General features: G+C 38.7%; 1 protein-coding gene across 7 annotated transcripts in view; it reads left to right on the plus strand.

The window, feature by feature from the left end:
• The window catches only part of LOC145977994 (prominin-like protein), a 174,474-nt gene that overhangs the window by 132,738 nt on the left and 28,825 nt on the right, over window positions 1-12,911 (plus strand). For all 7 annotated transcript variants that reach the window (XM_083110352.1, XM_083110355.1, XM_083110358.1 and 4 more), the window contains 3 exons: window positions 3,264-3,491; window positions 6,422-6,580; window positions 10,535-10,656. In XM_083110352.1, the coding sequence (XP_082966478.1) occupies window positions 3,264-3,491; window positions 6,422-6,580; window positions 10,535-10,656 (509 nt within the window). The remainder of the gene's footprint in view (window positions 1-3,263; window positions 3,492-6,421; window positions 6,581-10,534; window positions 10,657-12,911) is intronic.

A 12,911-nucleotide genomic window follows, 5' to 3' on the forward strand; every position in this document is an offset into this window, starting at 1 on the left:
TAAAAACTAAATATACATTCCTGATATTACTACGACCCCAAATTTTAACTATGTTTGCCTATCCTATCCTAACCTAACCTTACCTGAATGGTTCGTGGGGCTATTCGTCAAACGTTTGTGGGGCTACCTGTGCATGGTTTTTCGACCCCAAATTTTTAACTATGTTTGCCTTGCCTAACCTAACTTAACCTAAACTTATCGAGAATGGTCAGTGGGGCTATACGTGAATAGTTTTGGGTTAATTGTGATTACGAACCGATAAAAAAAAATCTTATTTTCGTAGCACTTTAACGGCAAACGTTCATCATCGAAGACGCCATTTTCGTATTCTGCACTTTTACGATCGATGCACTATTACCAAACTTACCTGTAATCAAATCAGTCCACACTCCACATGTTCTTCTACATCGTGATTGTCGCTGTCACATGTAAGCACCTTCTTTCGGCAATATACCGAAATCCATAAGTTTATTAATTAGCCCACGGCCATCCTCCTGCACACTCCACCTAACAATCTGTACAACATTAACAACATTTTTACTGTTCTCTTCCGCCATTCTTACACGATCCATGCTCTCCAAGTATGAAATCAACAGTGTGGCAACGCTGTAGACAGCGTAACTAATTGCGAACGTCGTCAATTGTTCATATCAACAAATATGGCTACCATACTTGTATACTGAGAATCATTGCGAGAATGAAAAAGCTTATTTTACAACTTATACACGTTAATGACCCAATTTTTTTACCTCACCCCAACATGTTAACTTGAGATAAATCATCACGACTAATTATTTCGTGAGTATAAGACGTAGCATAGAAATTACAGAATGGTCCGGTATTGTAAATTCTTGCCTTAATGAATAATTAGAGTGTGCGGGACAGAATTTTTTGGGTCGGGACGAAAAAATTTGCTTTTCACTTTAAGTGATTGTTTTGGCATTTCTAGATTAAAAACTTACAATTTCCGATAAGTTACAGAAACTTACAATGCAGAAAACGTCGAAAATTAACGACTTCTTAAAGTGACCATTCGGTAGCTATTTCCCGACTGTTTGGGATCCCGAAAAGTCGGGAAGTCATTTCCCGAAGTCGGTATCGGGACGGGAATTTTTTTTCCCGATCCCGCTCCTGACTTTTCGGGATCCCGCACACCCCTAATGAATAACGTTGAGTCGTTTACTGTTGATTATGTTATTTGAAGTCATACATGCTGCTGCTGCCAAGAGATAGATGTTGGTTGGTGATGCTGTATTTCCTTCAGTCTTAAACAATTCTGGTCCCATTTTATTTATCTTTTTTTTTGTTTTTGTATCACTTAACATTGAAAATATTCTTTCCGTTTCCGCGTTAGAATGTGGCAATGTTAGCACTATTTTCGCGAGAGTGAAAATGTTTTCAAAAAATAACTTGCCTTGAAAGTTCTTGGTAACCGATAACATGTTTCAAAATTCTGATGGAGATTTGTTGGTTAGTTCTTTTTTCTCCTCCTCGCTAAAGTATCCAGATAAACTAATCCATTCATTCCAAACCGAGCACGAAGAAAGTGCAACTGACTGGCGAGTAAGCTTTGCACCTTTGCACAATAAAATGTTGTTTTCCAAGATTGAAAAAAGTCCCTACGTTTTCCCTTATTTGGTAAAATCTGTCCCTACGCGGGCGAAATATAGTGAAAGTCCCTATGCGTAGGGACATGTCCCTACGGTTGGCATCACTGGCGACAGGTGTCGCGTTTGTTCAGTATGAAGCGCCTTCTCGCGGCTGACAACTCCCCCGACCCCCGATAAGCTGCCGGCGCTGTCGCGACAACTGAGGATAAAGTAGCGATGTCTAATCTAGGTTTAGATGTCAGAAATAAGGTGCCAGAAATATTTGTATTTGGGAGGACACCTTTTCCAGCATCCTTGCGACAAGGTACGTGCTTATTTCAATTGTAATTGTAACTGTAATTGTGAAAAGTGGAAACATTACAAAGCAAGCGGTTTCTGTTACGGGCTTCCTGTAAGTCAATTTGCCGGGAACTGTTGCATGAAGGAGGCGCTCGACGGCCGACGGTCTGACGGTGAACGACTGAAATAACCTCCCTGTACTACTACTACTACTACTACTACTACTACTACTACTACTACTACTACTACTACTACTACTACTACTACTACTACTACTACTACTACTACTACTACTACTACTACTACTACTACTACTACTACTACTACTACTACTACTACTACTACTACTACTACTACTACTACTACTACTACTACTACTACTACTACTACTACTACTACTACTACTACTACTACTACTACTACTACTACTACTACTACTACTACTACTACTACTACTACTACTACTACTACTACTACTACTACTACTACTACTACTACTACTACTACTACTACTACTACTACTACTACTACTACTACTACTACTACTACTACTACTACTACTACTACTACTACTACTACTACTACTACTACTACTACTACTACTACTACTACTACTACTACTACTACTACTACTACTACTACTACTACTACTACTACTACTACTACTACTACTACTACTACTACTACTCCTACTACTCCTACTACTCCTCCTCCTCCTCCTCCTACTACTCCTACTACTCCTACTACTACTCCTACTACTCCTACTACTACTCCTCCTCCTACTACTCCTCCTCCTACTCCTCCTCCTCATGGCTGAGATGTAGTAAGAAAACTTTCTGCTTTACTATTTCGGTCACTGAAACGTAGTATAGAGTCTATGGAGAGCATGGGGATATAAATGCCGATTCGGGGGGGGGGGAAGGTAAAATTTTTCGCCACCAGGTTGAAATATGGTGCTGAAATCTGGTCCACAATGAACATCATCCCAGTAAACACTTTTCTTCCAAAGTGTCATTCACATTGATAGGTCACATATTGAACAGTGCTGTTCCAACATAACTTAAATTACTGCCCTTTTTTACTTCAGCGCCAAATTTCAAGTTAGTGGTGAAAATGTGAACTATTTTTTTCATCAGTATTGGCTTCTGTATGGTCTCTGTAGCCTCTGTACGAAGTTTCACCACAATCCGCGTTTTAAACTTCTTGAACAGCCTGAAGAAAGCCTTGAAAGTGAAATCAATTACCATATTAGAAACACAATCCACTTGTATTTTTTCTAATTCTGAAACTGTGGTTATGCAAACATTCAAGAAAGTGTTAATTTAGTTATTGTAGTCGGATTGATTAATTCTCTCCTGCTCTTGAATCTTTCAGATTGCGTACAGCCTGCGGAACGAAGCCATGTACCTTGAAACGACGCAAAAAAACCTGGTGGACAGGATGGAACAGATGGCTCGCAACCTTGAGAGGAGAAGCACCGTCCTTGACGAGGACATGAAATTCAACCAGACGGGCCTTCACGATGCAATATATGGGCTCATAACGGAGGTGGATAAAGCTCAGGAGTATCTTCAAACAAAGGGGAAGCAGGAAGTCCAAGAAGTGAGTGTCCAAACATTACATTTTTTTTATTACGTCGTTTGTTTTGGTTTGTATTTGGAACTTTGGTGCTCTATAATGCCACTAGAGTCCACCAAGCTGCCTTCTGGCATGCGTGAAAACATTCAGTGCCCAAGCATAGAGAAACCACCAGGGATCATACATTCAAATCTTGATCACCTGCAATTTTTTCAGTCAATAGTGAACAAGAGAAAGAGGAGAGTACCATTGTTTCACCTGCCATAGAAGTCTTTTTACTTTCCTGCAATAGAATTCAGCTTATTTGAATGTATCAGTCAGTCAGATTGTACTTTTCTTATTAATATAAAGAAATATGAAAAAAAAACCACAAAGATTGAGTCGACAGGTTGTTACTGAATTGTGAAATGGTGACTGAAGCAGCTCAACTACCACAAATTTACAAAGAGCTCCAAGTTGTGTAAATTGGAAGGTCGTAGATTGCTTTGGAATTCCTATGGCATATTTTTCTGCACTTTAAATTATTTACTTAAAGAAAATAACAATATGGCATTAGAATTTGTGGAAACACATGTAAAGTAAAGTGCTCCCCTGTGCATAGCACACTTTCTTGATCCGGTCGTGAGTGGGGTGATGTGATCAGCATCATGCCCCTGACCGCCTTTAGCCCCCAGGGTTTCCCCCAGGTACCCATGTTATTTGACGCTGGGTGGGCACCATTGATAGAAAAGTTCCCGGATTTGAACCGGCTGGGGATCGAACCCGGGACCTTTAGCATGGTAGTCAGATGCTTTACCGACTGAGCCACCGCGGCCACAAAAATGAAGTAAAATCTGTATAGTGTTGATACTAAACAGTATACATTTAAAAAAGTCTTTGTACAACATTCAATCCATTTTTAACCTTAAAAATTAGAAAATTCTTCTTGGAAATCTGAAACTATACTCTCAATTTATATATTGGTAGAGCTGGTTGCCCCGGTTGAGCCATTACATAACTTTTCAAACACATTGGCACTTCAACTGGGTGCTTTGTTTCTTCGGACTTTCTCCCACTCTTCACTGAAACCATGACATGTAACTGGAGATCTAACTATTAAGCGCGCGTCAGGCTAAGTTTGCAGCAGGTTTTATGTATAAATCCGCACGAGAACTGAGCTCAGAATCTTCCGAGCCAGTCTTGCCTCAACCGCCGAGCTGCTTACATCACAGACACTGAGAAAATCCACAGTATTGCCAACCGCACAACACATCGAAACCCGCATGCATGTCAAGGGGAATGTATTTTCGGTTCTTTTTGTCTCCTGAAACATAACATTTTAGAAGTACTTTCGGCGCATAAATTATTTTAAAAATGTGTCATTACTTAATATAAATGCGAAATATCTTCGAAACATGAGAGCATGTGCATAGACGTCCGCAGGATTTTTTCAGGGAGGGGAAAGGAAGGTATTTTTTTTTTCCAGGGGGGCAAACAAGTCACATTTTCCCCCAAAAGAGTGTAGTTCTCTAAAAAACATTTCTTAAATTTGAATATATGGTGTTAATGCAATAATTAACACATATTATTGTGGCTAAAATGAAATTATATGTGTGAAATACATAATTTTTGGTTCATTTTCATTTTCCAGGGGGGCCACGGCCCCCCTTGCCCCCCTTCCGAACGCCCATGAGCATGTGTGTATATTTCGAGCCGGCAAAAATAAAAATAAACAAAGATATAAGTAAACAACGATAGGCCCTCTTGAATTTAATGACAAATTATTGTTTTTGGTGTATAAAAAAATACATTTAAAAACTTGGTTACTGTAAGACACACGCACTTCAAGTTATACCAGCAAAAAATAAAGCATGATTTGTTATTGGTGATATATACAATCAGGTGCATTGTCTGCTGCTATTACTCTTGTTTCAGTTTATGAATCACTTCACTAAACTAGGATTCAAATCTTGGTCTGTCCATTTCTTGCTAATCATCCTTCCCTTTCTTTGCACGGAACAGTAAATATGCACCTTCAACAAAGACTTCATTGCTGCCAGTAGGTGAAACAATAAGCCTCCCCTTTCCCCTCTCCCTTTCTCGTCGGTTTCTTCAGCTCTGGCGGTGGTTTTGTACGGTGGTATATAAAAAAAATTCAATGTGCACCCCCACCCCTCCCCTCACAGAGTTAAAGCATGTCTGGTCCTAATAATAAACATGTTTCTTCTCACGGGGATATCTTTTAATACCGCGGACATTCTTTTTTCGTCAAACAACAAACAATTGTTTCCTCTTCCTAAACTCAAACCACAAATCATTCAACACCTGGGATACAGTTCGTGCGCACATTGACGGCAAATCACCTCACGACCTGTTTTACTTTGATCTTGTTTCCGTAAGGAGGATTATGCATTTTAAACAACTTGCTTGATTTGAAGAGCTTTTCCCTTCGGATGAAGCCCACAATAACACTCACTGAACAGGAGACCTCGATTCAGCCATTCTCGCTGCTGTATAGCACGATTATTAATCACAATAAACATTGGGTTAAAATAGTGGGATGTGCAACACTGGTATCATGGATTCCACGCGCTCTGCAACATACTCAGCCTTGCCCGACTCGCACTTGGTCTTCAGCGATTCCTCAGCGCAATACAAACTCCAGTTGGCGAATCTGCAGATCCAAGTTCGTCTGCACAGTGATTGCAACTGATCTAGTCCACACCTGCTAATAGATGTATTATTTTGTCTGTATTTTACAAATTAAATAACTGTTTTCTTGCAAGTATGCAGTTGTGTCGGAATAGAACCCGTCTCAGTGCACGCGCACGTTTGGATCTACATATGCGAAAACCTGCTGCAAAGTTAACCTGATGCTTGGCTTAGATATCTTGCTGTATGTGCTGTGCATTAAAGTTGACTGCATTTTTTTTACAACCTTCCTAATGTTCTAATGTTTTTCTGTTTGTTGCCAGCTTGCAGGCCAGTTTGCAGATGAGTTCACCAACCACATTGATCAGTATTTGTATAGAGTTGTTAATCAGACAAAGAACAATGTAGGGAAATGTTGGCCACTTAGTCAAGCCTACAATGCTACATTGATAGCTGTGTGCAATAAGGTCCTGGATCCATTTGTAAGTATTATTTGTCTTATATTTTTATTTTCACGAATGGGTAATTGCTTACATAGTGGAAACTGGTTTTCTGTGTACAAAGTGACAGAGGAGCAAGGATGAAGGTTAAATTCTAAGCATTCAAAGCAAGAAGGGGCTACATAATTTGATTGATTTATTTGGTTTATTTTACTTCATGTTTCTGCCACTTTTTGGCTGATTGTGAAGATGAGGATGAGTGATGATGGAAGTTATGCAGGAACACTCACGGAGAACAAGCTGCCATTATAGCACACTTCACCATGCAGGCTGGCCATAATTTGATTGCTGGCTCAACAATTGAAGATAGAATAAGCATCAGGGGTCTTTCCTCTTGTTAATTTTGTTCTGAATGCCGTTTTGTTAAAATGCCATCATCGTCCCTTGGCAGTGTAAGAATCCAGATACAGTGAAACCCAATTTTACGTTCACAGATGATTTATTTTCCTGCTTCATACACTTCAACTTTCTGGTTCCAGTGAAGCAGAATGTTATAAAATTTTCCTTGATTTATAAGTTCGTCGGCTACATTCCCCCGAAGAGTGGCATATTCTCCCATCTTATCGGTGGTAAACAAACTTTTTTTATACATAATAATATAATAACCCGTAGCTCGACAGCCCGTGAAAAGCCTAGGCTGATCTTTCGATGGCCAATCTCCCTCCCACAATCCTACCTAGAGGTGTGGAGATCTTCAACCGGTAATGGGGTGTCATGGTGTCAGCACGTCGAACCCATGCAGCCGTTGTAGGAGATTTCTCTGAGTGGATTACGCTACTCACTTGTATCTCCCCAATTTCCTCACGGTGGTGGGTTGTCACCAGTCCTATATACAGGCCGAGAACTCGGAGACTGAACTTTTTTCATATTATATAGAAATTGCCAGAAAATTAGAAGTTTACTCACTTCTGTTTTTGTTTTGCTTGCATGCCTGCATAATAATGCCAGTGATTTGTATTTAAGTTGAGCAACTTGAACACTCATTTCTGTCTGTCTTGTCATAGAAGGTTTGTGACGATTTTCTATTATGCGAACTCGATTTTCAAGCATAATGTTAAAAATCCCGCATCGAATATCGTCACATTTCTCCTCATGTTATTCCGGTACGCTTCGCGTCAGTGTTTTCAAATTCTACTTAATTGTTTGACCGATAGAGGTCACTAGTGGCTTTCCCTGCTTCACGAACTTGATCGACGAAAAAAACGGTAGTCCCGTTTCAGCTCGTGAGTCGCGATGAATTCGTTGGTGTGACGTCGTTTTGGTTTCGAGAGAAGTAGCGGCTCGTGGAACTCAGTGCTTCTCTCTATCTCACAATTTGCAGCACGACACAAATTAAGTTCTTCGAACATTACGAGGAAATGTTGCGTTGTTCACGTATAGTGCTGGTACGACTGAGAAGTGTTGGAATTCTTCGAAAGGAAACGTCAAAATACAAGGATGGTAATTGGGAATTCTGAGGATGATTGACCATTTTGACCGAACGTAACTTTCATTGGTTCGTCTGACGCAGCCCGAAGTATGGAAAATGGATGGATCAGTTGCTGAGAAGGAAGGACACGAGGGAAAAGAGGACAATACCGTTCAAGGTGCTTGAAAACGACCAATTGGATGACGTTCCCCTGTTTCTATAGATGCCGAGGATTTGCCCAAGTTAACTGATGTGAACAGTTACCCAACGAACTGAGGTATGTACTCTACGTCTCCCTTTTTATAAGTGAACTGTGAATGCGTGTTCTTTTGGACGAGAACATCAATCTCCCCAGTTTTTCTTCTCTTTCGCGGGTGCGTAATAATTGATTCAAGAAAGTAACGTACGACGCTCGCGAGAAAGAATTGTACGTAAAACAATTATGGATTCAGTTTTTGTATGATTGGGCGTTGTAACGGCTCGGTCGATGTAACGGAGAAAGAAAGGAACGCTTGGTCACCCCCCCCACCCCCCCTTTGCATAAAAGAGAAAAAAGAGACAAGCCGCTCAATTAGAATCACGTAATCGCAAGCTGGTAAATGCGGTTAACTTGACTGCAGACTAAAATCACGAGCTGAGATAACTTTGGCGAAAGCGTATCGGATGGGCCTAATAAGAGCACCAAATAAATTAATGTGTCAAATGAACGTTTTTTTTGGATGTTTGGAATTGATGAATGAGTTGTGCTAAAAAAAAAATGCAATTGTAGATTGGCTTTAAAGTATTTTAATTAATTGCATATATTATGTCATTTGTAGTTACCGGATGTGTTGTAGTTTTATTATCTTGTTATTTGCCGGTAACAAAGAATTGTTGACCCACCTTCAAGTCACTTGTTGTTATATGTTGAATGGAATAATTTGTTACGAATGATATTATGTACATGATGTTCTTGAAAACGCCGGCCATTCTCCGTTGCGAGGTTTGGGCGTAATAAATTTTGACTAAAGTCGTAAATTAAACTAAGTGTACGTAATTATCCCTTGTAACGTCAAACTAGAGTCTTAGTTCTATTTTTGTAAAACGAGACGGGAAATCATACTCACACGGACGAGCGGTTTCATTCATTGAGTGAGAAAAGAGTTAATTCGACTTCAGCCTTTTTTACGTGTATCGTTCTGACCACGTTTTCTTTTGTCAAGTTGGTTCTCAGTAGAGACTGAGGTGACAGTCCAAAATACTTGTCATTAGCCTCAACAAAACCCCTGACTATTGTAACTGATTGGTTTGGTTTTTTTGTTATCGTGCATGTAATTGAATTTCCACGGACCTTTGCGCATTCCTTCCAAAATCTTGACTACTTTGTTACGCACGCAACCATCAGGTTACAGGTTTCAGATTTGAGTTCTAGCCTGGGTGTTCTTTTGTCAAGTATCCTTTTTCTTGAGATTGGCCAAAAGCAATGCACATGTGATGCAAAATAATAAAATATAGTGATGATACTAAACAGTATATATTTTTTCCCATTAATTGTATTTAAATCCATTCACATTGTCTTGTGTGGAATGTCATTATTTCAAGAATTATCAACCACCTCTTATATCATTATTGACTTTATTGCTGGTAACATTCGAACAAAAAGTGGGGTGACCCTTCCACATAGTACACCCAAATGTTAACCTCACTTCACGTAGTACACCTTGGACTGTATTTTGCAGACTAAACGAGGCTCTGGCATCTGGACTAATGGTCAGTATAATCTTCCGTGGGACTTGTTTTGTGTCCTTTCATCCTCATCTTTGCGATTAGCCACAGTTGGAAGATAAGTGAAGTAAAATAAATCAAATCAATCAATTCAGGCAAAAAGTAAATCATTCACAATTTTTATAGTGATAGATTGAAGCTTGCATATGTTGTGAATAACTTATTCAGAATTAATGTTAACAATTTTACTAATTGTTTCATTCAGGTTTTGTGAAGTGGATTCAAGTTATTACAGAAATGATAATCTTGAATAGTTATTTGTTCTTATTTCAGCTTAATTGGTAACTTGAGGAAGTACTTTTGGGATGTTGTTGTGGTAAAGGTAAAAATATACTTTACACATAAATTTATGTGCTTGCTAGGGTTTAATTTGAACTTTGTGATTATGCTGCAAATGTAGTAGAATGATAAGAAAAGTAGGCAGAACTCAACTGTAGTATTTGACATTGTTACACCTATTTGTTCCAGTCAAAATGAATGCATATTAACTTTCTATTTTGAGTGTTTGTAGAAATTTCCCCTCATCCACTCCTAGATTTGTTATTCTTTTCGGAACTTGATTGAAGCAACTTCCTTTTTATGATAAAGAAAGCTATCTGGATTCTTTCTGAATTTTATTTGTTCAAAAAAGGAAAGTGTGTCAAAAATTAGTTTTCAAGAGTTCCATGTGCATTATGTTATTGAATATGAACTTGATTCATTGTATTTTTGTACTTGAAGAAATGTACACATATTTCATTGCTGTGAATTTTCTGTTGTGACAGAATGGATTTTGGGCAGCCATTGGCTGGTGCTTGGTGCTCTTTATACCAACCATATTGCTCTCCGTGAGTTTGTCTAATTTGTACAAGAAGTCAGACCCATATCCAGGACCATTAGTTGAAAGGTATGTCTTTTGTAGTTATTTCTGAAGTTTTAGTATTATGTAGTATCAATATACACTAGTGATGTGAAAGTCACCCAAGATTGATTAGTGCTTGAACTATTAATTTATTGCCAAAGTGATTACTGCTTGTACTAGAAACCAAAAATATGTATGAGGTTAAAATTCTGGTTTATCAAGCTATTCAGAACTGTTACTGATTTCTTTATCAGTATGTATGAGGTTAAATTTCTGGTTTATCAAGCTATTCAGAACTGTTACTGATTTCTTTATCAGTGAATGCCCAGGAATTAAAATATGAAGGTGATCAGGTGATTACTTGGACGAGTCTGGGTTTCCTGCTTCAAGCAGCAGCAAGCTTACCTAGTAAGCATACCAAATGTTCTGAGATAATGGACAAACTGCACTTATATATCTATCATTTTAATACAGTGTAATTCAAAATGAATGGTGCAACTTTACACAGTTACTATTTATGAATGATAAGTATTTAATAAAATACCATAAGCAGTATTACTTACGTACGTGAGTATGTTCCGTTTACAAAACAACGTTTTGGGAGTAGACTGCTCCCTTCTTCAGGTTTCTTCCTAGGATCACATTATTGATTCATGCCACGTCAAATTGGTGTAAAACAAGGAATAAGGTAAGAGGTTTCACTTTAGGTAAAATGATAGAAAATCAGAGAAGGCATCAACATGAAACTCTGGAAGTTTTACTCACATGACTCACATTACAGAGATTCAACATGGGAACCACGTGTAATGTGGTAAACATCCAAACGATTACCAAGTACATGCTATGCACGAGACAGCAAGTCATTGTCCATGATCTCGAAGACACTTAACAATTCACAGTTGCAACTTTGGCATGTGCATTACTACCAAAATGCATGTGGAAATGTCTTTGCACCATTGTGAGTGAATCAGTTCTTGATAGCTCCAACACACAATACACCTTCTACTGGTCACGAGCTATTTTGAAACACTGGCGATCCTGGTGAAACAACGTCAAAGCAGCATAAGCTCACTGTTTGATTTTCTATCATTCGTCATAATAACTGTGCAAAGTTGCACCATTCATTTTGAATTACCCTGTATATTTCCAATAGTAACACAATACAGCTAATGTAAAGCAGTTGCAATTGTGGTAATTGAAGATAACATAATGCCATTTGTAAAACAATAACACAACATGGTTCACTTCGTCTTATTTTTTGAAAATTACATCAGGTAGATAACCACCATTCAGCATTGTACACTCACGATGTCGACGAACAAAATTATCCTTTACAGACACCAGAATTGAGGGTGGAATTGGCTGGGCTACTTCTCTAATTCTTCTCTTCAGGGTCTCTAAGTTATAAGTGTTCAAAGACCTGGCTCTTCAGACTCCTCCAGACAAAGAAATCGCAGGCAGTGAGTGTGCAGCTACCATACAATGTACTATACATTACTTTTAAAATATGCCTCTACCACAAAAGCAGGGTGTTCAGGTGTCCAACGCTCCATTGCTACAGAAATAGCATCCCCCATGCTCTTACCTAGCATGCTGGGTTTCGTCCCTACTGCAAGACCGTAGGGAAAGTGGTAGAGGTTGAAGTCCTGCTCGAGCCTGCATTTTTTGCTGAAATTTCTATGTAGTGCTTTTCCAAGTGTGTGTCTAATCTTCATAGAAAAACACACATACATGTTTTAAACTTTCTTTTTACATAATTATCTGCATTATTAAGAAGTGATATCCGGGAAATTGAGATAGTCAAATCGTTATCTCTTTGAAGCATTTAGATATTTATTTGTTTTTCAAATTCATTTGAGCCAATTGTCATTAAATGCTGTTTCAGAACCCACATGATGTTTAGAGGACGTTTCGGAAGGAAATGTGCTCCACATGAGATATTCTTAACATGCACAGTTGACAAACTGAGCAATGAGCAGAAACCTCCCCATTTGTTTAAATTACAGAAATTTTGTCTTGGATTTTTGTATCATTCTGCCCAGCCACAACACACAGACATAAAGGCAAGAGATACTTTCCTTGGCAGAGCAGGATTTGCTATTCTTATTAGGAATGGGCCACATTGATTGGTACTCTGTTGGTATTGGCTGATATAGACACATCAGTGTATCAGGAAAATGGTGATATTTTTACTGATCTGATGAATCTATAAATAACCTTGTGTTATTATTTTCTGAATATAAATGTGTGATTTACATGCCCTGGTTTTGCAAATTGACTGCCTAAACATGCAGTGCTTT

The sequence above is a fragment of the Lepisma saccharinum genome, chromosome 24 (genome assembly GCF_977018435.1).
Source record: "Lepisma saccharinum chromosome 24, izLepSacc3.1, whole genome shotgun sequence".
In the NCBI taxonomy this organism is placed as follows: domain Eukaryota; kingdom Metazoa; phylum Arthropoda; class Insecta; order Zygentoma; family Lepismatidae; genus Lepisma; species Lepisma saccharinum.